Source organism: Xenopus laevis, chromosome 2L (assembly GCF_017654675.1).
Source record: "Xenopus laevis strain J_2021 chromosome 2L, Xenopus_laevis_v10.1, whole genome shotgun sequence".
Taxonomy (NCBI): Eukaryota; Metazoa; Chordata; class Amphibia; order Anura; family Pipidae; genus Xenopus; species Xenopus laevis.
In genome coordinates, this window is record NC_054373.1 from 179,723,651 (window position 1) to 179,748,055 (window position 24,405).

Genomic DNA, 24,405 nt, shown 5'->3' on the forward strand with positions numbered 1-24,405 from the left:
ATCTTTGTCTCTCGCGCTCTCTTTCTATCTGTCTGTCTATCTATCTGTCTACCTCTCAAAATGTATCATTCTATTTTTTTTCCTGCATTGATATAACTAAAAAGAATATATATTACCCCTGCCTACAAATTATTCTGTGACCCAATCAGCCCCTTGGGCCCAATATCAAATGCAGCTCATAATATTTCATTGTTTCCAATTGCAAAATATTTGTTCAGCCTGTCACCCCTCATTCCTTTGTGTAATTCTCATCTCCACCCCCCCCAATGTTTCTGACTCCTCTCTATAGAGAAAAAAAGAGTAAGCTCCTCAGGCAAGTTCCCTAAATACACCCCAGCGGTATTTCATGAATGTATCTTCCCTGCAGAGTGTAAGCTCTTGTGGCTAGGCTACTTTGCCCATTCTCCTAAACGGTTATTTGTATAATAATGATTAGAATTATTTGTGGAGAAAGTCAGGGTAGAGATGAGAGATAAATCCAATAGAGAGACAGATAAATAAATATTTATGATACATAGAGACAGAGGAGGAGAGAGAACAAAGAGCTTTTCCCTGTTGCTTTTATTTATTTGTCTGTTTGTGTTTCTCTTATATCTGTTTTTCTCTTCCAGTCGTTCAGTCTCCTGTGTGTGACACCCCCTTATTTATTCCTTTATATCCCAGCACAGTGCCCAGAATCCACACACATTATATTCCCCCCAAATCTCTCATTATTCATTCGTATTATTGTAAGTAATTTCATTGTATTGCCCAGATCGGTGAGATCGTAACAATCAGTTGCACAAACTCCCCCTCCCCAGGGAAAATCGAATATTTAATTCCTATTAAAACAAATCCAAAAATTGCTGCAATAAAATGTCCAGAATCAGATCAGCGCTCGTTCTGCGTCTGTTTGCGATTGTTGCGCGGAGGAAATATCTTGTAAATTGACTCGACTGGATAAAATCGTTTGTGAAATAAAAGAGTCGATTTGGTTTGTTCCAATTTATGTTTTTAATTCGTTGACGGGGAAGTGTTTGAATACAGTTTCCAGCCAAAAATTTCCCTAAAGGAATTTCAACTGTGAGGAAATGAAAAGTGAAAAGAAAGTGAAATTATTTCTCATATCGGATTTATTTTACCCGATCCAATTGGATCCGCAGATAAAAGTCTCGGGTTTTTTCTTCATTCCGAAAGCCTCGAATTCCTTTATTTCTTTGGCAAAAAAAACCAACGATTTGCTCTTATTAAATTGTTTCGTTTAATGGGAAAATCTGCCGCGACAATTGAATAAAGAGTCGCAGCGGCAGAAATTAAATTATTTCCTGATATTTTTGTTTTCATTCCATGACGGATTCTTCCAAGTGATTGTGGCAGATCCTTTATCCAGACAAGTAATTCTACATTTATTATAAGTCGGTCCCAGGTCGGGGGGACATTGGAGCTAATGGAATAAACAGGAGAAATAAAAGTGCAGTAAAATGAAAAAGGGGTTCAGGAACACGTGGGGGGGGGCTGACAGCTCGATCTGTGTCCGAAGGGGTTAATATTGATACATGCGTGGGAGGAGCCCGGCACTTTCTGCCACGCCCCCAATAGACTTTGTTCTTATTGTCATGTAAAGAGACCACCGCCTTGTTATTGTCACATTCCCCGGCAGCAACATTATAACCCCGAGCCCGGGCACAGAGAGAGCAGAGGGGACACAGAGCTGAGAGGAGCAGAGAGGACACAGAGAACCAATCGCCATAAGACAAGATCCGCAGCTGTAGGACGTATCCGCGTAACTCCGCTCCGCGCTCCCCAGTTGACTTTGTGGCAATCCAAGTTGTGAAGCTCCTGCGCCCCCGAATTTCTTGCTCCTTTCCCTCCAGAGCAAAGCTCAGTTGTTCCTCTATGTACAAAATGGATTATTCTTACCTCAACTCGTATGACTCGTGTATGGCGGCCATGGAAGCCTCCGCCTATGCGGATTTCAGCTCGTGCAGTCAGCCCAACAGCTTCCAGTACAATCCCATCAGGAGCAGCTTTGGGGCCAACCCGGCCTGCCCCCCACTCACTACTGCCAACTGCACCCTGGGGGCCCTCAGAGACCATCAGCCTTCTCCTTACTCTACAGGTACCGACACACACCTGGGACAGTCTCCTTTCTTTCTTTCTTTCTTTCTTTCTTTCTTTCTTTCTTTCTTTCTTTCTTCTCCTTCTCTTCTACCTTTTCTTTTACTCTTTTATTTCTTTACTTCTCTCTCTCTCTCTATCAGTCATATGTCATATTTATTTATCATCTATATATCTTTCTCTCTCTTTCTTTATCACTCTATCTCTCTCTATGTGTCTATCTCTCTTTCTATCTCTATCTATCTATCTATCTATCTATCATCTCTCTATCTATCATAGTTCATATTATTATCATCTATATATATATTATACTATTATTTATTTAATATATATATATATATATTATATAATATTATATAATACTGTCATCTATTTGTTTATGTCTCAATCTATTTGAAGTGAATACACAAATATATTTCTATTTGAGAATCGGAGTCAGTAACATATAAATATATATATCCCCATATTGTTGATAATACACCTGGTGGTGGAACAGGTAGAAGATACAGAGCACACGCTGGGTCCTGGTACCCCCACATTGCACAGCAGGACGGTACCCACGGCTCTTTCATTCTTGGGGCCACAGGTGCAGAGCCGGTAGCCCAGTGATGGAATGTTGGGGAAAAAAACAAGTCCACTGCTAATAGAGTTTCCAGGTGGCTACAGACTGATCCAGATGGGGAGAAACAAACCCCAATGTCAGGAATGTAAACCCAAAAATACACATTTGCCTTACAAAATGTAAATATCATTTAAGAAATGTCTCACTGTCCATTCATTCCTCTTTCTTACTGTGTGTATAATTATGTAAAACTGCCATTGCTATTGCCTGTCCATCTGTCACTTCCTGCACTGTTGGTTCCGACTCTTCAAATATTAGAGCAAAAGTCAGCTGCTTTCGTTTACATTGTATCAGTAATCATAACCCACCGTGTATGCAACCAGCACAAAGGAATAGACAGACAAAATCATTCAAATGTAGAACAATATGATGTATATATAATATTTATATAAAGCCTCACTCAATTCTCTGACTATCATAAAAAATGAATTTTACTGATGGTGAAATCTCGTTTCCTCTAGTTTGACTAACCCCTCTTACTTACCATGATAGTTAGTCTGTTCTCGTTACCTGTTTGTGGGTGTCTTACTTTAGGGCCACATCTTTCATTTGTAAGAGCAGTGTCCGTATTTACGCAAGGGTGTGATGGGGGAATTTGGCTGATGAGAGCGACATTCAGGTATCAGGGAAACTTGTCTGTATCTGACCCCCAGCCAACTGCCTGTCTGTCCCTTGGGGGCTGCTCTGTGGCATTTCCCCCAACACCTGGTACAGAGTCAGGCAAGTGTCACTGGGGGGCTGTACAAGGGAAAGTAAAGGGAGGCCCTGGATATAGACGCCTCAAAATTGTGACCCTTTTTGATGTTGAACAACAACTCCCACAACGCCACAGGTTGCGACTCTCCTGTAAATGTGTGTGTAGTGGTTCTGAGTGTAGTGGGTCTGAGTGTAGTGGTTGTGAGTGTAGTGGGTCTGAGTGTAGTGGTCCTTAATGTAGTGGTTCTGAGTGTTGTAGTTGTGAGTGTAGTGGTTGTAAGTGTAGTGGTTCTGATTGTAGTGGGTCTGAGTGTAGTGGTTCTTAATGTAGTGGTTGTGAGTGTAGTCGGTCTGAGTGTAGTGGTTGTGAGTGTAGTGGGTCTGAGTGTAGTGGTTGTGTGGTTTAGTGTAGTTGAGTTTTGTTGTGAGTTGGTTGTGATGAGTGTCTGAGGTGTGTTGTGAGTGTAGTTTGAGGTAATTATTCTGAGTTATGTCTAGTGTGGTTCTGTCGCCTCAGTTTTGCTCTGACCTGTCTATATGTGGGTACACTGGTTTCCCTGGGCTGAGCAATAACTAGTGATTGGGGGCTGCATTTAGCGCTTCCCATTTGCCTTATTGATGGGGACCCATTTCCTAAATCAGCAGTAGAAACAGAAAATGGAGATTTTTTTCCCCAGAACCAGATTTAGTGATTTTTCATTTTTTGGGTGGCAGAGACAGTTATTTGGACAAATATGGGCAGAAGCTGAAGTGTGTGTGTCTTGTGTCAGTCTCAGCAACTAGGAGTAAATCCTGAGCAGCAGAATAGAGGGCAGGATAGAATAAGGGGCCCAATAAAGGGCAGGATAGAATAAGGGGTCCCAGCAGGACACAGTGGGGCCAGACAGGGCGGGGCCCCTAGGGACCAGACCTTGGCAATAACTGCAGCGATTATTCTGTGAGGAAACGTCCTGGAAACGCTCAGTAGAAATCACTCAGTAGATCAGAGTTGCGCAGGCAGAGTTGTTTATTAGAAGTGGGAGTTGCAGTCACACATGTTCTCCCAGAGCTACAAACCCTCAGTACATTTCCCACAGACCCCCACGCTAATGAGAGGCAGAAACCCACAGGTCTATTATTCCTGCTGTGCAGCGTGAGTCCTGGATTAACAGCAGCAAAACGAGAGGGGGACTCAGAACAGGAACATCAGAAAGATCTCTGACTGATCCACTGACCCTGGAGTATGTTATTGTTTCACAGTGACAGTTCCCCTTTAATAGCAGAGTTCTAATGGGAAAGTGGGGGCTGCAGAGAGGCGCATGTTACTCACCCCAATGTTACCTTCATACCCCAGAGCAGCAGCCTGTAAAGGGGAACTGCACCTGAAAGAAAATACAACTTCCCAATATCCATTCACAATGACATACAATGACAGTTACACAGAACTATAAACCCAGTGAGAATGAGGAATGAATGGATATTGGGAAGTTGTATCAGGAGTCAGAGGCAGCAGTGCAGAGAAAGGGACAGACACAATGACAGTTACACAGAACTATTAACCCAGTGAGAATGAGGAATGAATGGATATTGGGAAGTTGTATCAGGAGTCAGAAGCAGCAGTGCAGAGAAAGGGACAGACACAATGACAGTTACACAGAACTATAAACCCAGTGAGAATGAGGAATGAATGGATATTGGGAAGTTGTATCAGGAATCAGAGGCAGCAGTGCAGAGAAAGGGACAGACACAATGAAGTTACACAGAACTATAAACCGTGAAATGAGGAATGAATGGATATTGGGAAGTTGTATCAGGAGTCAGAGCAGCAGTGCAGAGAAAGGGACAGACACAATGACAGTTACACAGAACTATAAACCCAGTGAGAATGAGGAATGAATGGATATTGGGAAGTTGTATCAGGAGTCAGAGGCAGCAGTGCAGAGAAAGGGACAGACACAATGACAGTTACACAGAACTATAAACCCAGTGAGAATGAGGAATGAATGGATATTGGGAAGTTGTATAGAGAGGTACTGTTGGGAATAACTGGCAGGCAATTGAGCCATATGCATTTGGTGTTACTTGCCCTTTAATTGACTGTAGAAAGACCAATGAGCATTGCTAAGGAATAAATATAAATTTATTATAAAATTCTCTGTACTGGCCAGAACATTCTCTATATGAGATTATACAACTCACAGAAGCACATAGATTGAGCCAGACTGATTAAATTGCCTTTAGGTAAGCCCCCTGTTTGGTGTCACATCATTGGCTGTCGCTATATAAGGACTGATGATGTCATACAGTGGGGTGATGCTCCTAAACTAAGGGGGGGTCATGAAAAGCCCTGGGCCTCCAGCTGAACTAAATGATTACTCCTCCCAGGGGTGCCACCCTCAGATCAGATTCTGGCCCCCCAAGATGTTTGTTTCTTCCCATTGTGGGGTGCTGGGAGTTACACTGAGCCGGGTTCCCTGACAATAACCAATATTCCCATATTTTCTTTCTACCCGCCAGTTCCCTACAAGTTCTTCTCAGACCCATCAGGCATTAACGAGAAGAGGAAGCAGAGGAGGATCCGGACCACCTTCACCAGCTCCCAACTCAAAGAGCTTGAGAGGGTATTTGCCGAGACTCACTACCCCGACATCTACACCCGAGAGGAGCTGGCACTCAAGATCGACCTGACGGAGGCCCGTGTCCAGGTATCTGACCCGTTACTGCTGACATACCCACTCATCCTGTGTTATTGGTGGATAAAGACCCACTCCTGGCACAGAGATACCCACTCATCCCGTGTAATTAGGGGATAAAGACCCACTCCTGGCACAGAGATACCCACATATCCTGTGTAATAAAGGGATAAAGACCCACTCCTGGCACAGATATACCCACTCATCCCGTGTAATTAGGGGATAAAGACCCACTCCTGGCACAGAGATACCCACATATCCTATGTAATTAGAAGATAATGACCCACTCCTGCCACAGATATACCCACTCATCCTGTGTTATTGGGGGATAATGACCCACTCCTGGCACAGAGATCCCCACTTATCCCATGTCATTAGGGGATAATGATCCACTTGGGCCCCTATTTCTCTTTCACTGGCCCATTCTAATGTCCCCATCTCTCTTGCTTTTCATTGAAATACCAGGTCTGGTTCCAGAATCGACGGGCCAAGTTCCGCAAGCAGGAGAGGGCAACCAACTCCAAGGGTGGAAGTTCCAACAATGGAGGATCTGGCAATAAGAAGTCCGATGGACGTTCCTCTTCAGAAGACGATGAATCCAAGGAGTCCAACTGCAGTCCAACCCCAGACAGTACTGCTTCTCTGCCCACCGCGGGCAACCTCAATAGCCCTGGGGGAAGCTTGAGCCCCAGCCCTGGTGCAGCTTCAGGCCTTGTGCCAACCCACACGGTGCAGACCCTCAAGGGCCCAGTCTGGCCTGGAGTCCCAAGTAGCAGCAGCACCAGCACAGCTGAGCTCCTCAAAGCCTGGCAACCAGCCGACGCAGTGCCTGGCCCATTTGCTGGTGTCCTCTCCACATTTCATAGAAAGCCCAATACCCTGAAGGCAAATCTGTTTTAAGCCCTACTGTGCCCGTCAGGTACATCCCAAGCAAGGAAAGAACAGAGACATATGGCAGCAGCCAGTAAGAATCAGTAACTGTCCCACCATGACGCCATTTTGCTTGGGAAGCTGTGGACTTGTTTGGCTCATTCCCATGGCCTGAGGTGTCCTGGCTGAGATGACTGTAAGCATCAGGGAGCTGGGGCTTTAGGGAACGCGAGGGACACCCTTGAGGTACAATAGACTTGACTCAGAAGAAGGACCAAATGTTTTATGACTGTGACAAAATATAAAGAACTTTACACAGAGGTGCCATGTTTACTGGCCCCCCTGCTCTGCCTATTCCAGCCCTTGTTTTCTTCCTCTCAACCAATCCCATCCCTTCATCCTCATAATCCTGCCTCTTCCTGTTGCTGTTCCCTCTATATATACTTCCTGTCAACAGGCCACACAACTCACTTTGCTTTCGTTACTTTTACTTTATTTAATATTTATTGTATTTAACTTGTTTTATTTTAAATATATATATTTCTGTTTGGGAAGCACTGACTATACAGGATGTATGAGAGCTTCTTCTCCCTCAGTGACAGATTACAAATTACAGGCCTGAGGTGTAGAGATTCCTCTCTCAAAATGGACGCCAGCACAGCCTGAGGTGTAGCGATTGCTCGTTGAAAATGGCCACCAGCACAGCCTGAGCTATTGAATCTGCTCTCACAAAATATAGTATAAAGGCTGCCATCACAAAATGGCCCCTATGTAATCTGAGGCACTGAGAAAACCTTCACAAAATGGCCACCTCCATAGCCTGAGGTAATGAAACAGCTCTCGCAAGATGGCCCCCCCTGTAACCCAAGGTACTGAGAATAATCTCACAAAATGGCCGCCTCCATAGCCTGAGGAAAAGGAAACACGAACTTGATCCGTAATCACAAATAAGTGAGAAATATCTCTGTTTGTGGTGTGTAAATTCTCTTCTTATCAGAGTCTGAAATGTGATGCAAAACAAGACGATTAAAGTCAGATGGTGTAATGAATGTACTCATGATATGTATAGGAACATTCATGATTAAACACAGCTGTCTCATAAACACACGTGTACTGTGCAACTGTCTCACTAATTTCCCTTTACAGAACAGAAAATGAGGGTTAAAGGAAAGATGGCTTCCGAGTCACTTCCTGCTGCTGCTTCCTGTCTGCCAAATGCACAGTAGCCCAGTGTTGCTTTATGGCAGTCTCTAGATACAGCCTCAGAATTCCAGCACAGGATCAAGGAGCCGTCGTGTGAAATTCCTGGGCCCACTGGACGAGTAGGGTTGACAAATTGATGTTCTGGGACAAGAGATAACAACAAATGCAAATACCCGGCAGCCAATAAGAGGGCAGGACACATCTCAGCATAGGATTTTATTGTCAGGATACACACATTCCTCAATACATAACGTTCATTGAGTTTGGTGCCCCCCCAAAAACCTTCGGAGGGGCCCTATTGAAATGGAAAAGGCCACTAGGAAATGAGTGAACTTGGCTGAGACCAGCCTATAGGCACAGACGTGTAATATCATGTACATAAAGTGCCCCCTGGGCAGTGGCTACAAAGCAAGCCTATAGAAAGATATAAAAACCCACCCTCATACTCACTGGCAGGTACAGCTCCCCCTACAGGCCATAAAGAGCATTGGGTGTCCCTTTATCAAGGTGAGTGCTGCAATAAATATACATATAAGTTACACAGGGGCAGTGCAGTGGGTGCAGGTGCCTTACAGACATGTAGGAATACACGCCAATGACACAGGTAAATATACCAGCAGTGTGTGAGGAACATACGTGTAGCGTATCTGCACCAGGCGGGGTCTGGAGCACAAGAAATACAGCAATTCCCTGATTATAATGTATCCCCGCCCCTATCTCTGGCCCATAGAATGGTTTACACACGCATTTGGGCTCACTGTGCAAAATTCCATAACTGAGATGCCATTTTGCAGCACCAGTTTCAACCAATCAGACGTTTCCTTTCATTGGGATAACGGAGCGACGCACATAAAAGCTGAGTGCTGAGCCTGAGTGTCTGTGGCGCCACCTACTGTCCCTGGGGAATATCTGCATTGTCTCACCTTTGAACACAATTCCCTTTTCCAGGATTTTATTGCTTGAGTTTGGTTTGTGTATTTACCCGGCCCCTTATTGACAGAGGGGTCTCCCCACCCAATCCCCCATTGTACTGGCACCAAGTCACAGGCCACCACAGCAATCCTCCTACTTTCACTGGCCGTACTGCAGGGAGCAAATGAATCTGATTCGCCTAGAAGTCAGGCATTCTGATGCCGTCACACTTCGTCTATATGGGGCAGTAAAGCAACCGGGGTTTGTCGCTCACCTTGGGGAGCCATAAAAGAATGTCCTGGACCCACCCACATTAGCCCCTTTATAAATCTTCCCTCTGGGGTTAAGTGAATCCAACCTATTCCCAGTCCTTACTTAAGTACAGCTCTCACTTCTCTCTTCTTCTTGGGTCTGGGCTGCTCTCTTTCCCATGGCCAAGCAGCAGAACTTGCACTTGCCTGTAATGTTTTCCCACAGCAGTGATTTCTCTGTGGCCAGCAGCACACCCCTTTACTCTGAACATCCACATCAATACACCAGGATGAAGAATCTGTTCTGCACCCTGACCATGGGAAAGAGAGCAGCACAGAGTAAATAGGTGAGGAAGCAAGTTAAAGTCTTAGTGTGAGCTCAGATCTTACCCAAAGTAGTTTCCCTTTAAAAAAATAAAATTGTGTCGCTGGTGCTGGGGGACACAGGAATATTAGGGTCTCTGACCAAACAGTGATTGGGATACAGGGGATGGGCGTGTCAAGAAGAGCCTGCAGGGAGTAGTCACCCACATAAATATATGGATGGGCCCTGGGGAACATGGGAGAACCAGGTGTCATTATTTACAGCACAGCAGGGAGTTACGCAGCAGCTGCAGGGAGTAGACAGGTCTGAGCTTGATACTTTATATCTCGCTCTGATTTGGGGTTTTATCCTTCTTGTACAGAACCCTGGGGCTCCTGTTCCCTAAATCAGCCATCTTGGTCTCCAGACTGGGCAGGGTTAATGCTGCAATTCCACAAATTCTCCCTCAGCTAAATAATTCCACAAAATCAGTGCCGAGACCCGATCCCATGTGCCCCTCCTCCTGGTTCTGAAATGCTCAGGTGACCCCTAACCCCCCCCCCCCCAAATCATCAGGAGGAGGAGAAACATGGAGGGCCCCGGGGCTGAGACCACACAAAGTCCAGAAACTCCCCGAGTTGTGCAAAGAACTTGTGTAAACACTGAGGAAGGCCACGCAGAGTACACGGTAAGGCCACACAGAGTACACGGCAAGGCCACGCAGAGTACATGGTAAGGCCACAGAATCGGTGGCAAGGCGAATGCAGAGTACACGGTAAGGCCACACAAAGTACACGGTAAGGCCACGGAATTGGTGCTAAGGCCACGGCTGGGAAAGTTCTGAGTGGGCTACTTGCTGGCCTGCAGGCTGTCCAGTATGATCTTCTTGTGGGTGGGATCCAGAACCCCAGCCTCCTCCAGGTCTTCCTCCACTATATCACTGGAAGGAAAGAGAGAGAGGTAAGAAAATCAGTGGCCAGTATCAGTTCTGAGTGGGCATGTGGCAAGTTTAGTTTGGCCCAAACTTGGGCTGCACACAGGCCGCCATACAGCAGGGATTACGGTGTGAGGTTATAGCTCCCTCTAGTGGCAGCACTAAGTATTCACACACACAAGCAAAAGTCCAAAATGTTAGTGGCCGGAAGTCTGTGACTCAGGCCGTGGGTGGGGTTAGGACACTCGGGGCAGCAGTTTATATAGGGAGCTTATTAAGGATAACAGGAATGAGCCATGTATAAACGGGTCACTGCTTGTAAGCCCTGGCTGATAAGAGCCGTGCCATGTGGGGGAGTGGAAGCCCATTAGGGGGACTCGTCATAGATGATTTGGAGGTGATACTATAACAAACACACTCAGAATCCAGACCTGTTGTAGCAACTGAATAAAAACGGCTCATGGGTTCAATACAATATTACATACATGACCGGGTCTGGTCCCAGCTTTGTGGGAACAAGTAGGCAGGATTTGAGGGGGGGAAACATGAGCAATAAATATCATTTCTCTCCCATGTTTCTGTAAGGACTTCTGGGCTTTATATTCTTGGCCCAGTCTCTACTTGCAGGTGTTATAAAAACTGTCAGTCCTGCTAGGCCACACCCCTGTTACCAGGAGCCCCTGAAATCAGTGAAAAATAGTCAGCTCTTGTGGCTAAGGATTTGGATTAACTTTGCAGGACCCAAACATTGGGGAGTTCATCCCATTTGTTACCCCTTCAGGACCAGGGAATTCTTTGTCTTTGGGTGAGACTTAAGGTTTTGTGTATTTGTCATTGTGTTACTGTACAACTGCACTGTTACACATAATGATATACACATATGTATAATATTGAAAATATACGGTGTGCCTTAACTCTCTGCATGCTGATTAACCACTGGACTGCTGGTAGGTAGAGTGTGTTTCAATTATATTAACCCTTTCATCTCTCATTGCCAGTGGGTGAGGAGTATGAGAGATACGGTAGAGAGCTTTTTGAGTGAATGTTGTGGGTGTTGGTGTTTGGGGTGCAGTTGCACTAGTGTAATGTGTGTGTGCAAGGGTAATGAGAGACTGGGCCACATGAGTGTGTGTGGGGGGTGTAATTGTGACCAGACCACACACACTAACACACACACTGTACCTGAGAAACTCTAGATCGTCCCAGCCATTCTGTATTAGCCCCTCCTCATATTTCTCTAGTCCAATCGCTCGTAGCCACTCCCCTACACTGGACTCGTGCAAACTGGATGAGCTCCGCCCACCCTGATACATGGCCTGTATGGGGAAACAACAGAGATCAGTAAACCCAGGTTCAACTCCAGCATCAGACAACTCATAGTAACATAGTAAGTTAGGTTGAAAAAAAGACACCCGTCTATCAAGTTCAACCTTCAGTCTATATATAACCTGCCTAACTGCCAGTTGATTCAGAGGAAGGCAAAAAACCCCATCTGAAGACACTCCAATTTGCCTCAGAGGGGGAAAAAATTGCTTCCTGACTTGTACTTTGAGCTATCTTCCATATCCCTGTATTCCCTCCTGTATTCCACTCTCAAACTGTGTCTTTTTTGGGGTTAGTCTTAGCCTCTGCCACAATGCACTCTTCATTTCCTATCTTTGCCTTCTGGATTGCTGTTTTACAAACATTTATCATAGTGTTTATATTCATTAAATGCAGCTCCCAGCACCTCAGGGAACAGGAGCCCAGCTGGTGTCAGGCAGTCACCATTAGAGACATGTTATATAACAATAAATACCTACACACCCACTGTACCATATGTGACCCACAGTGGGAGAGGTTCCTGTCTGACCATGGGAAAGAGAGCAGCCCAGGAGCAGGAAGTACAGCGAATCAGAGCTGGGCAAGTACTGGGAGAGATTGGATTCAGGATTGGAAAGTGGTTCAGGAGTCAGAAGGAAAAGTGCAGAGAACACAACTAATAGACTACGGAGCTCAAGATGATTGGCTGGATAGGTGCACTCAGAGAACAAAAGGATTGCCTAGGTGCAGGAATATGAATGCATATCAATAGAACAAAAAAAGTCCGTACTCATAGGTCTTTTGTGATGAAAAAAAGATTGGTTTATTCAAGGTTTCGGCTCATCGGAAAGATATAAATAGTCATCTTCCTGATGACGGCTCAAGTCTAGGAGCATATATATATATATATATATTGCTCCTGGACTTGAAGCCGTCATCAGGAAGATGATAAAGGCCCTAATGTGGGCCGAAACGTTGGAAAAATGCGACTAAAAATAAATTAACACGTTTATTCACGAAAAAGGAATTGGAGTGCGAGTCCTTTGATTATCTTATCTGAACAATATTGACCCACGCACCCTAAATTGTTTGGAATATCTGGTAAGAGTGCATACACTGGATGGACTTATATATATATATATAATATATCATATATATATATATATACACACACACACATACACACACATACATATACACATAAACACACACACACGTTAATAATAATTTAGTGGCAAATGATTCCCCTCCAACCTTCCTACCTCTTCTGCCAGGTCTTCCTGGATGCTCTCTCGGATGCAGCGCTGGGGGAAGGAGAGCTGGCGTCCATAGTCCATACAGCGGGGGGGTAAGTCCATTTTGACTCTGCCCTGCACTTCTCGCACCACAGGATCAGCTTTGCCCCCGGAGTAATCCACCTCACTGAGGGTCCGGGCCATTTGCAGCACCGAGCAGGAGCGGTCATCCTGGGTGCCATGAGACTGGGCAGGGTGCTCGGACAGGTAGGACTGTGGGGCTGCTATTGGGGGCCTGGGTTGGGATTTAGTGGGGGGCTTGGCATCTTGAGGTTCACTAAAAGTCACCCCCACTCTTGCTTTGCCAGCGCCAGGCTTCTGACTGCCATCCTGCCCATGTCGGGGGTGCAGCTCGGAGGCGCTCATGTAGAACGGGTTATCCATCATCTCCAGCTCTGCAGATTTGGGCAGAGGTGGGGGAGGGAAGTCTGGGGGTGGCAGATTCAGGGTGCCACATTCCTCATCAGAAGAAATCTCCTCCCCCCGGGGGGAAACGTACAACTGCTGGCGACGTTTTTCTGCATGCGGAGCAGACACAGTGATTGGCACTTTGTTCTTGTGGGGGGCAACTGCCTGCGTTTGACCGTCAGGGGGCAACATGTGGTGTGGGACCCCCTCCAGGACATAGTAGGCGGGGTTATTAAAGCTGTTTTTCATTCCCACATCACCTTCTGACTGGGAATCCCCCTTAGGCCTGCAATGAAGGGTTAATATCATTAGTATTTATTATCATTACTGAATTGTGCTGCAGCCCTTACATCTGGTATTTAAACTATGTGGTTGCTAGGGCCACACTCAGCCTAGCAACCTGGAAGAGATGGGAATAATGGGAAGTGTAATCCAGTCCATGGTACTTTTGTGTGTCAGTAGTGAAGAGTCAAAGCTCTGGGGCACTTAAGGGGTTAATCTGCTTTGTGGTTGGTCTGGTGGGGGGCTGTTTGGGCCTCTGTGTGTCTGAAATGCCAGGGCTTAGTTTGAGTCCCAGTCCAGAGTTGCTATAAATAAATATAAAATGATTTCTATGATAAAGAGCAGAAGCACGTATGCCAGGCCGACTATGAGGGATTAACTCACCGCAGCGCTGCAGTCTCCTCCTTGGTGGTATTTGGAAGAGCGGCCGATGAACGGGAAGTGCCATGGGTCAAACCTTTCTCTGGTTCCTCAAACAGCTTCACCAGGCTGGGGTTGGGCACCTCCACCGGGAGATGTCTCCGACTAGCAGACCTGAAATATCATGAGAATGAGGCCCTGGCATCAGGTTATCCAGATACATAGAGGCCGAAGCAGGGGCAACTGCCAAGCAATCCCATAGAGCAGGATGGAGAGACGCAGGACAGAGGGGTAAATACAGAGAGATGTGAGAGATACATTACCTTGTGTACTCGTGATTGGGCCGCGCACAGGGCGGTTTCCCTTTAACTGCTCCCGTCTCATCCTTATCAATACTGATCCATTCTGCAGAGACACAGGAGAGAGTCCACTTACCCACATGAGACTTACCCACATAACTTACCCACATGAGACTTACCCACTTACCCACATAACTTACCCACATGAGACTTACCCACTTACCCACATAACTTACCCACATGAGACTTACCCCCATGAGACCCTCACTGAGTCGCTGGCAACACCACCGAGATGACATAGCGATCAACCTTATACATTACTTACAACACCCTCCCCTAAGTCATTAATAAATAAGTTAAATAAAAGTGGACCCAATACCGAGCCCTAAGGGACCCCACTAAGTACCTTACTCCAAGTAGAGAATGTCCCATTAACAACCACCCTCTGTACCCGATCCTGTAGCCAGTTTCCTATCCACGTGCAAACGACTTCATTAAGCCCAACAGACCTTAGTTTAGAAAGCAGTCGTTTGTGGGGCACAGTATCAAACGCTTTGGCAAAATCCAAAACCCCACACTCTTTTTGGAAATAGTCTTATCCTCAGCCGCAATGAGCTCCTCATTTCCTTTAATTGGCCTTCTGGATTGCTGATTTACAACATTAATTATAGTGTTTATATTCATTAAATGCAACTTCTGTCCCAACAGACTTGTAGTTTTTAAATGCATTTTCCTTCGTTCCTATTGACTTTTCTATATTAAGCCACATAGGGTGATTCTTAGGGCTTCTACATTTACTTCTTAAAGGAGAACTAAACCCTAAAAATGAATAGGGCTAAAAATGGTATATTTTATATAGTGAACTTATTGCACAAGGCTAACTTTTCAGCTTGTCAATAGCAGCAATGATCCAGGACTTCAAACTTGTCACAGGGGGTCACCATCTTGGAAAGTGTCTGTGACACTCACATGTGACATTTCTATTCTATGTGTACTGTATATTGTGAGTGGGTCTCTAAGCTCAGTAAGTGACAGCAGCACAGAGCATGTGCAGTGAATCAGTTGAAAAGAAGATGGGGAGCTACTGGGGCATCTTTGGAGACACAGATCTTTACTGCTAAAGGGCTGTGGTTGCCTTGGGCTGGTACAGAATCACAAAGCATCATGTACAACATTTCTAGCTACTTATTTAGTTCTCTTTTAAAGGAATAATTTAACAGTAATGATTTAATATCAGTTTAAATGACAACCATTTCTGTTCTGTGTGGCCCTCAAAGCACTAAAATTAGCTTTTCTGAAGTTCACAGAATTACTTACTGCCCCCCCCACCCCACTTAAAAATCTCCACCAAACTCTCAAGCCATCCACTGCCCCAAAGCAGCTGTAACATCATCACTGAGGTGCTCTCAGCCCTGGCAGCAGGACTGGCTCACCCCGCAGAGGGAGAATTCATTATCTTCAGGGATAATAAACTGCATTTTTATTGCAGTTACAATTGAAGGAAATAAGTACTTCATATAGGATGCGCTTTAGGCTTAACATCCCATAAACAAAGGAGAAACCATAGCACCTTCCCCTGCCCACCTTACCATAAAGCCTCTCTCTTGTGCCCATTCGTTCAGTTGGCACCCGCACCTTCATTGACCCGCGGATGTTGCCCGTCTCCTCTCCACGGTGAGACAAGGAGGTCAGAAACTGCTGCGCCGTGCTACCGATCATGGACTTCAGTGCTATGACGCACTCACCTAGCAACAAGTAGCCAGTCAGTATCCTGCACCCGGGGCCATTATAGGGGCCACTATACCTGCCTCTTTACTTTCCTTTCTCTGCTTGTTTAATGGACATAACAAGATGTAACTATAATGATATTCCCCCATGATACTCTCTGGCACAGTCTGTAGGATATCTACCCTCTCCAAATACTGCAGAGGGGAACTGGGAGAGGGCAGATATTCTACAGAGGGGAACTGGGAGAGGGCAAATATCCTACAGAAGAGAACTGGGAGAGGGCAGATATTCTACAGAGGGGAACTGGGAGAGGGCAGATATCCTACAGAGGGGAACTGGGAGAGGGCAGATATTCTACAGAGGGGGAACTGGAAGAGGGCAAATATCCTACAGAAGAGAACTGGGAGAGGGCAGATATCCTACAGAGGGGAACTGGGAGAGAGCAGATATCCTACAGAAGAGAACTGGGAGAGAGCAGATATCGTACAGAGGGGAACTGGGAGAGGGCAGATATCCTACAGAAGAGAACTGGGAGAGGGCAGATATCTGACAGAGGGGAACTGGGAGAGAGCAGATATCCTACAGAAGAGAACTGGGAGAGGGCAGATATCCTACAGAGGGGAACTGGGAGAGGGCAGATATCCTACAGAAGAGAACTGGGAGAGGGCAGATATCCTACAGAGGGGAACTGGGAGAGGGCAGATATCCTACAGAGGGTAACTGGGAGAGGGCAGACACCATACAACAGGCATTTGGAAGGTGCCAGATAACCTACAGACAGTAAAAAAGAAGAATGCTGGGGCTCATTGGCCCCTTGGGTACTTACCGTAAGATTCATACCCATCCATGGATTTAACAGTGAGAAGCAAGTGCTGATCTTGCAGATACTCAATCTCTGAGACTATAGGGTTCAGCTGCCGATAAAGAAAGAACAAGGGTGAGAATCCTCCTGCCCCACATTCAGGTTCAGCTCCCCCAGCAGAGGGTTATAGGAGCCCCTGGCAGCCAAATATTGTTAAGTACAAACACATCTGGGGCCCCACTCATGCCCCACTTTTTGGAATACTAAAGGTGCACTTTGTCACTTCCTTGTATTTTTTTTTTAAAACTCCAGTTCCCAAAATCCTCTAAGAGACAACCAAGCTGCCAGATGGGGTTCCCTACAATAGCCACATCATTGGAACAGCCTATCCCAGCCCACCAACTGCCCCCAGGGGCCAAGACCAACAACTCAGGAACTTACTGTTGGCAGTTGCCGCGAGGACCATTGCACCTTCAGGAAGTTGACATTGTCGATACTCTGACTGTCGTTCTCACTGCTCTTCCTGAACTCTGAAACACAAGGAACCCATCACTGAGCTTCAGACCCACTACTGGGACCTCCTTTACTTCCTCCCACCCCACCGAGGGGCTTAAATTATCCCCAGGGGAGAGATCAATATTATAAAAGAATAAGGGTTCCTCCAAAACAAACCAGAAAGTGGGGGTTCTGTATGAAGGGTAATGCCCAGTACAGTCAGTCATGCGCAGACACTCACCTTCCAGGCAACCGGAGTAAAACTCAATGAAGAACTTGGTCCTACTAGCCGTCTTCACAATGGCCTCGATGCTCTCAAACTCGATGCAGGCCTGGTCTGACGGCTTAAGGAGACCTGGGAGGGACACGGGCAATTAAACAAACCTCAGTCACTATGTGCTGGCTGTGCAATTGGGGAAGACACGTCAGACTCTTTGCTCCCATATTACCTTTCTTAGACACAAACTGTGATGTCACTCCAACCTCAAATGAGGCAAAAACCGGGGAATGGTCGCTGGTCATGATGTCATCAGTGCAGCCTAGAGGGAAAAACCAATAGTAATCCTGTGTGTTATTTACTCTCCAAAGGAAAGGCTGGCTCTGGTGCCCCCACCAGGCCATTTCTCTGTTTCAAGTGTCAGAGAGTGTTTGGAGTTCCCCTTTAATAACCCCCTTTAATTATTTGACGGCCCTAGACATAGTAACATAGTAAGTTAGGTGGAAAAAGGACACACATCCATCAAGTTCAACATAACTGGAAGCATAGGAGAGCGGCAAACAGAATGGTTTATAACGTAAAGTGGACCTGCCACTACGTTGTAAGTTGCTGCTGCTCAACTCAGATACACTGCAAATCCATATCTGAGAGGCAAATATCCTACAGACAGGTGAGGAGAAAGAAGAATGTGTCAGAGAATAAGAATTACCATAGGAATTGCAGATAATGTGGGTCTCCGGGTAACATTTCCACAGGATCCGATCACACCAGGAAGGGACATTTGTGCGCACCTGAAAGAAGTGATATCCCCAAAATTAACCAACAGCTAACTGTCAGCTGGTACAGAGATATTAAAGAGTCGGGGAAGAGTCAGCCAGAACAGAGATATTAGGGAGTGGGAGGAGAGTCAGGTAGTACAGAGATATTAGGGAGTGGGGGGAGAGTCAGGTAGTACACAGATATTAGGGAGAGGGGGGAGAGTCAGGTAGTACAGAGATATTAGGGAGTGGGGGGGGGAGAGTCAGGTAGCACAGAGATATTAGGGAGTGGGGAAGGGTCAACTGGTACAGAGATATTAAGGAGTCGGGGAAGAGTCAGGTAGTACAGAGATATTAGGGAGTGGGGGGAGAGTCAGGTAGTACAGAGATATTAGGGATTGGGAGGAGAGTCAGGTAGTACAGAGATATTAGGGATTGGGAGGAGAGTCAGGTAGTACAGAGATATTAGGGATTGGGAGGAGAGTCAGGTAGTACAGAGATATTAGGGATTGGGAAGAGAGTCAGGTAGTACAGAGATATTAGGGATTGGGAGGAGAGTCAGGTAGTACAGAGATATTAGGGATTGGGAGGAGAGTCAGGTAGTACAGAGATATTAGGGCTTGGGAGGAGAGTCAGGTAGTACAGAGATACTAGGGAGTGGGGGAGAGTCAGGTAGTACAGAGATATTAGGGAGTGGGGGGAGAGTCAAGTGGTGCAGAGATATAAGGGAGTGGGGGAGAGTCAGATAGTACAGAGATATTAAGGAGTCGGGGAAGAGTCAGCCGGTACAGAGATATTAGGGAGTTGGGGGAGAGTCAGGAGGTGCAGAGATATCGGACAGAGATTATTACCCCGGTGGGTTTGTGCTTGTGCCACACGTATGTGTCCCGGGATCCCCTTTCGTATCGATACGTTGGTGGAAACACAATCTCTTCCTCATCTGGGATGAAATGGAGAAACAGCACATGAATCGTATGTATCAGTAACTCAGGGTTGATGATAAAGAGACCAGATGGTTGGGGGGGGGGGCAGAGACAGGACGAATCACTATAACATCCCAGTTATTCCCAAATAGCAGCAGCGTGGATGTAAATTACTGCCACTCCCAGAAGCCTTTGACTTTACTACGTCTCCTGAATGAAGTGGCCCCTGTATGTGGGAAAGTCTAATTATAGGGCCCAGATATTACGGGTGGGTGTTGGAGAAAAAGAGTAAATATTGATTCTGCCGATTATAACGTTCCTCTTTGGTGAAACAGCAGAAACACTGCCTGGGCAGTTACAGACGAGAGGGAGTCAGAACTAATTTTAGAGTTGCTGCAGCCTAAAGTGCAACAGAACCACATACAGGCAGCGCGTAGTATTACTATGGGAATCTGTGTTGCCACGGTCACTCCAGGGGGCCTCTCTGTACAGGCTGAGGATTTTGGGTAACCCAAGGGGGCTTCTTCTTCAGTCTGGGCCCCTTTTAGTTGCCATGACTCCTTTACTGCCTTGTAAGGGGATTATCACACTAAAGGGGAGTGACAATAAAGACTGTGATAAAAAAACCAATGGATTACTGAACAAGGCAGAGTCTGCAAGTAGAACCCCTTTATATAAAAGCAGTGGCTCTTTAGGATCTGCACTAGAGACAGTCCAGTTCCACAGACAGACAGACAGACAGAGGGACATACTGAATCGCAGGAAGATCTTGTTTTTCTCCTTTTCCAGGTTCAGTTGGTCCACTTTCAGCAGGGGGTCAAACTCCTTGCGGCTGATGAAATTGAGGATTTCCTAATAATAAAGCAAAGGTTCACGTCGTGCAAAGCTGAATGTGCCAGGAGAGGGGGCGGGGCTTCAGTCTGGTTTATTCATTAAACTCGTCCCAATGGTCCCAGTATAGTTCAAGAAATAAGACTCTGGCCACCAGGGGTCACCGCTGAACTGCAGCCTCTGTCTGATGTTTAAAGGGGACATTAACCTAATGGTTGGGGCATAACTCACATTTAAACAGATTATTCCCACCTAATTCTAAACTTCTATTTCCACTATTTGATTGTGGGGCAGAAGAGAACCCCCCACCCCCAGCTGAATGACAGACAGACAGAAGTGGCACCTGCACATCCATGTCCAGCCGGTAGTTGAGGTCCCCAAACCAGAAGAGGTGAGTGAAGCGCAGGGAGATATCGAAGGAGTTCAACTGCTTGTCCCCCAGTGACAGAAGCCGCAGGATATCCAGGTAATTCTGGTTGCGCCTGTGGGAGAGAAGCAGGGATTGATGCAGGGAGTATATATATATATATAAATGTTATTATATACTCAGTATTACTTTAAAGCAGACAGAAGGACAATGTTATACTGGTCGAGACCTGTTATTGTAGCCCTGATCTGATGAGACAGCTCCCTATTCCCTACTCCCGACCCGGCTGACTCAATAGGCCAGCAATCCCTACGTCCCATACAGTGTTTCTAAACTTCAACCTACCGTGACGTCTTCTCATTCCCTGATGTCAGGTGACAATTCACGAAACCAAATGACGTCCCATTGAACATGAAGGAAATCCCCACTGCACCTTTATTCCCTGGAGAGAGAAAGTCCAACCCAATTACATGAAAGTCATTTATTCTGCCAATATGCATTGGGGTTTCCATCATTACAACAGTAAATCCACTCCATTATCTTGGGCCATACTGCTTATAATATCAGTTAACATTAGCTGAACAGGAAGTTGGTGGGACTCAGCCCACAAGCAGAGGAAAGAGCCTGTGGTTCTGCTGGGGCTCATGTTACAGGTGAGGATTATTCTTGAGATAAAATGTCACTGCCCATTGGGCCACTTACCCAGGGTGTTGGCGATACCAGTTTTCACACTGGAGGTGCTGATGTGGCTGATCCGGTTCTCATGTTCCGGTCGCACCAGCACCACGATTTTAATGTTCCACAAGGACTGCATGGCCACCTACAGAGAAAAGCCACAGGTGAAATGCAGCAGCCAGAAATCTGTTTAAAGGGGCAACATAATGGTCTAATTGCAGTTGGTCTTTGTTTTTATTATTGGATCTGGAACCCTATGCACATCTCTCTTGAGAGAGAGACAGACATATCCCACATAAAAATGTTCCTGTAGTATTATTTGTACTGCTGCTGCATAAGATCCTGGGGGGAAGCAAATTACTGTGCACTTGTTGCTTCCTGTCCCATAAGTGACTCCTCTGTGAGTCATCATATATAATCCAGAGTGATTTCATCTACAATGTCAGCCATTAGAGAAGTGTGCAGGTATCAGTTTGCCCGGGAGGAAGTACAGAAAGCAGGTGTGCCAGGGAATACAGTACCCGTGCCAGCAAGTTCCTGTAGAAGAATAATGAGGTGTGCAAGGGAATTGCCTTCCCTCACTCACCCTCACAGCTACTCTGCTCTGCAAGGCAAATATCAATGGCCAACAAGTTGTTCCTTAAGGCAGTGTCACAAGGGGGAGTCTGAGCCCCAAAATCTTAAGGAAATATACAGCAGACAATATCCATAGTTTCATTATTCACTATGGGAACTGTCAGTGGCATCATCTGGTACAGTTACTATAGCAACCTGCCACAGAGATTTATGGTCATAAGTTTTGGCCGGTTGCTATGGGTAACTGCATGGGGTAGCCGAGTGGTAAATAAGTCAATACCCTGGCCCTAAATACTATGATAGACAAAACCCAATGGCACCTGGGACTGCATGAATACTTCTAGTATTTATTAAAGCGGAGTGCAATGCACAGACTTGCATTGGGATGTGGCCGAGCCTCCACCCGTGTGCACCAGGCTTATCTATACCTGCTCTCAAGTAGGGTGTGCGAGTCCACACTACATTTGCCTAAATACTATGAACACAGTGACAGTGAGCAGAGCTGAGAGGAAGTATGAGTGCACACTCACAGGCCGATACTCAATCTCAGTGCAGTCCTTCAGCACCCCCCGCAGGAAGTCTACCCACTCCTTGTCCCCCATGGAGTTCTCCTGCGTCCCAAACACGTAGATGTCGTGGGGGATGGTCACTGCCATGTCATCCAGCGTCTTGCCCAGCCCCCTGGAACAGAACCAGGAAGTGATGTTCTTCTGGGGAGGGACACTTCCTGTGGGCAAAGGGGGAGAAGGTCACATGACAAGTCACATGGCATCAGAACCATAAAGAACCTGTAGGAGGCTTGTCAGTCAGTGTTGGCTCATTTATTACTGTACAGGGATGGGGGGACATTCCCTCAGTAATGTGACCCCAAGTATTTGGCTTCTTTTGCTACCCCCACTGACTGGAGGAGGAGGAGGTGTTGGGAGCCCGGGACGTTCCAGAAGTAGAAGGGAGTGCTGGGATAGATGTGTAATGGTGAGTGTAGGAGTTAGGGTAGTTAGTAGAGCAGTCAGAAGCTCCAACAAATAGTTAATAAGTGTCTGCGGTGTTAGTGCAGTCAGTATAGGGACAGGAGATTCCAGTAGTGACAGACCCTGTAACATTTTCCTAGTGGTGGGATTTGTCTGAACAAAGCAGTGACTCCCACCTGTGAGTGCTGTCACAGACTGAGTGTGGACCATCTGATTGAGACTGAACCATTTACTGATTGGATCTGTACTGATCTGAATCATCCATCAATCAAGTGTTCCATCTGCCTTTAAAGAACCCCGGGCACCCAAGTTTTTTCAGTTTGTGTGGGGAACATGGTGGGGTACAGCGTGAGATACAGAGAGGGGTACAGCGTGGGGTACAGCTTGGGATACAGCGTGAGATACAGCATCGGTGACCCTTCCTCCAACAGTAACAGTGAGGGCCAAGTGAGAAGGAAAATCACCTGTAACAACATGTGCCCTGCTGGGAATTGCACCTGATATACTGGGTCTGAGGTACATAAAAGTGGGGTAATAGTGAGTTTAGGGTTCCCCACCCCTACCTACTTGTTACAAACAGATATTTTTCCATGGAGATAAGATGTAGGGGACAAAGGCAGAACACTGGATTTGGTATAAGCTGTGGAGGCAGGAGATGGGTCTTCATATATTTTACCAGCCCTGTCAGTACCATGCCGGCTACTAGTTACAGGTAATGTGTGTGCCAAGCAAGTTATAATGCTCTGTCCTGCCCCGTTACACCCCCAGCCCAATACAGCTCAGTTACACCCCCAATCTACTCCAATCGCCACCCATTCACCATTTACATCCCAACACAATAAGTACGGGGAGACACTTTCTCCTCTAGGCAGAAAGAACAAGGTAGGGAAAGGGTTAAACTCTGGTGCCCCTCTGCCCTGATGCTCAGCAGCCCCTGACCCAATGGAACCCAAAGTCTCTGGACCTCCCACACAGAAGCCCTTCCCACACAGAAGCCCTTCCCACACAGAAGCCCTTCCCACATACCCATATTCCAGGTTCCAATGAAAACAGAGATCATGTCAGGCTCATCCTGATTGGAGTGTTTGTTCTTCATCAGCTGCAGCAACTGGCAAAACGCTTCCCTTTTCTGTACAAGAGATGGAACAGCCCAGTGAGACTTCAACAGGATCTGCCATTCCCTCCCCCATCAGTATAGTGTGATGGAACATTCCCTCTGTAATATTTATGGGATGGAGCTGCCATACTGCTCCCTTATACTGTCATGCCTCTTACCCGGGCGCTGACAAAGATGAAGTCTTTGCGTTGAGTTTTGTCTTTCTCCTTCTCAAACACGATGCCAAGCTTGCAGGGCACCCGCTGGGACTTTATCAGCTGTCGGACTGGAACAGAAGAGGGAGAAGATCAGCAAATTGCACAGAACAGACCAATCAGCTTCTGCCCCCAAATACGCTCCTCCTGCCACTAATCAGCATTGCAATAACCCATCCACTGTAACACCATCCTGTAGCACCAAAGAGTTCCTGCCTATGATACATACGATTTCAAAGTTTCA

The 24,405-nt window shown here is 46.3% G+C and overlaps 2 protein-coding genes across 2 annotated transcripts in view; one reads left to right on the forward strand and one right to left on the reverse strand.

Annotated features, from left to right (window-relative positions):
- Window positions 1-1,692: 1,692 nt before the first annotated feature.
- Window positions 1,693-7,065, forward strand: phox2a.S (paired like homeobox 2A S homeolog). Its single transcript, NM_001090916.1, is given in 3 exon segments — window positions 1,693-2,098; window positions 5,912-6,099; window positions 6,553-7,065. Coding segments are annotated over 3 exon segments (846 nt in total). The 5' UTR covers window positions 1,693-1,875; the 3' UTR covers window positions 6,988-7,065.
- Window positions 7,066-8,361: 1,296 nt separating this feature from the next.
- The window catches only part of inppl1.L (inositol polyphosphate phosphatase like 1 L homeolog), a 30,466-nt gene continuing 14,422 nt past the window's right edge, over window positions 8,362-24,405 (reverse strand). Inside the window, exons 10-28 of the mRNA XM_018247799.2 lie at window positions 24,126-24,232; window positions 23,877-23,979; window positions 22,410-22,606; window positions 21,331-21,448; window positions 20,974-21,070; window positions 20,605-20,743; window positions 20,183-20,282; window positions 19,359-19,447; window positions 18,459-18,540; window positions 17,982-18,071; window positions 17,774-17,887; window positions 17,479-17,567; window positions 17,062-17,149; window positions 16,097-16,252; window positions 14,532-14,613; window positions 14,233-14,382; window positions 13,126-13,852; window positions 11,744-11,877; window positions 8,362-10,567 (exon numbers count right to left, since the gene is read on the reverse strand). Coding sequence (XP_018103288.1) covers window positions 10,477-10,567; window positions 11,744-11,877; window positions 13,126-13,852; window positions 14,233-14,382; window positions 14,532-14,613; window positions 16,097-16,252; window positions 17,062-17,149; window positions 17,479-17,567; window positions 17,774-17,887; window positions 17,982-18,071; window positions 18,459-18,540; window positions 19,359-19,447; window positions 20,183-20,282; window positions 20,605-20,743; window positions 20,974-21,070; window positions 21,331-21,448; window positions 22,410-22,606; window positions 23,877-23,979; window positions 24,126-24,232 — 2,753 coding nt within the window. The 3' untranslated portion in view covers window positions 8,362-10,476. The remainder of the gene's footprint in view (window positions 10,568-11,743; window positions 11,878-13,125; window positions 13,853-14,232; window positions 14,383-14,531; window positions 14,614-16,096; window positions 16,253-17,061; window positions 17,150-17,478; window positions 17,568-17,773; window positions 17,888-17,981; window positions 18,072-18,458; window positions 18,541-19,358; window positions 19,448-20,182; window positions 20,283-20,604; window positions 20,744-20,973; window positions 21,071-21,330; window positions 21,449-22,409; window positions 22,607-23,876; window positions 23,980-24,125; window positions 24,233-24,405) is intronic.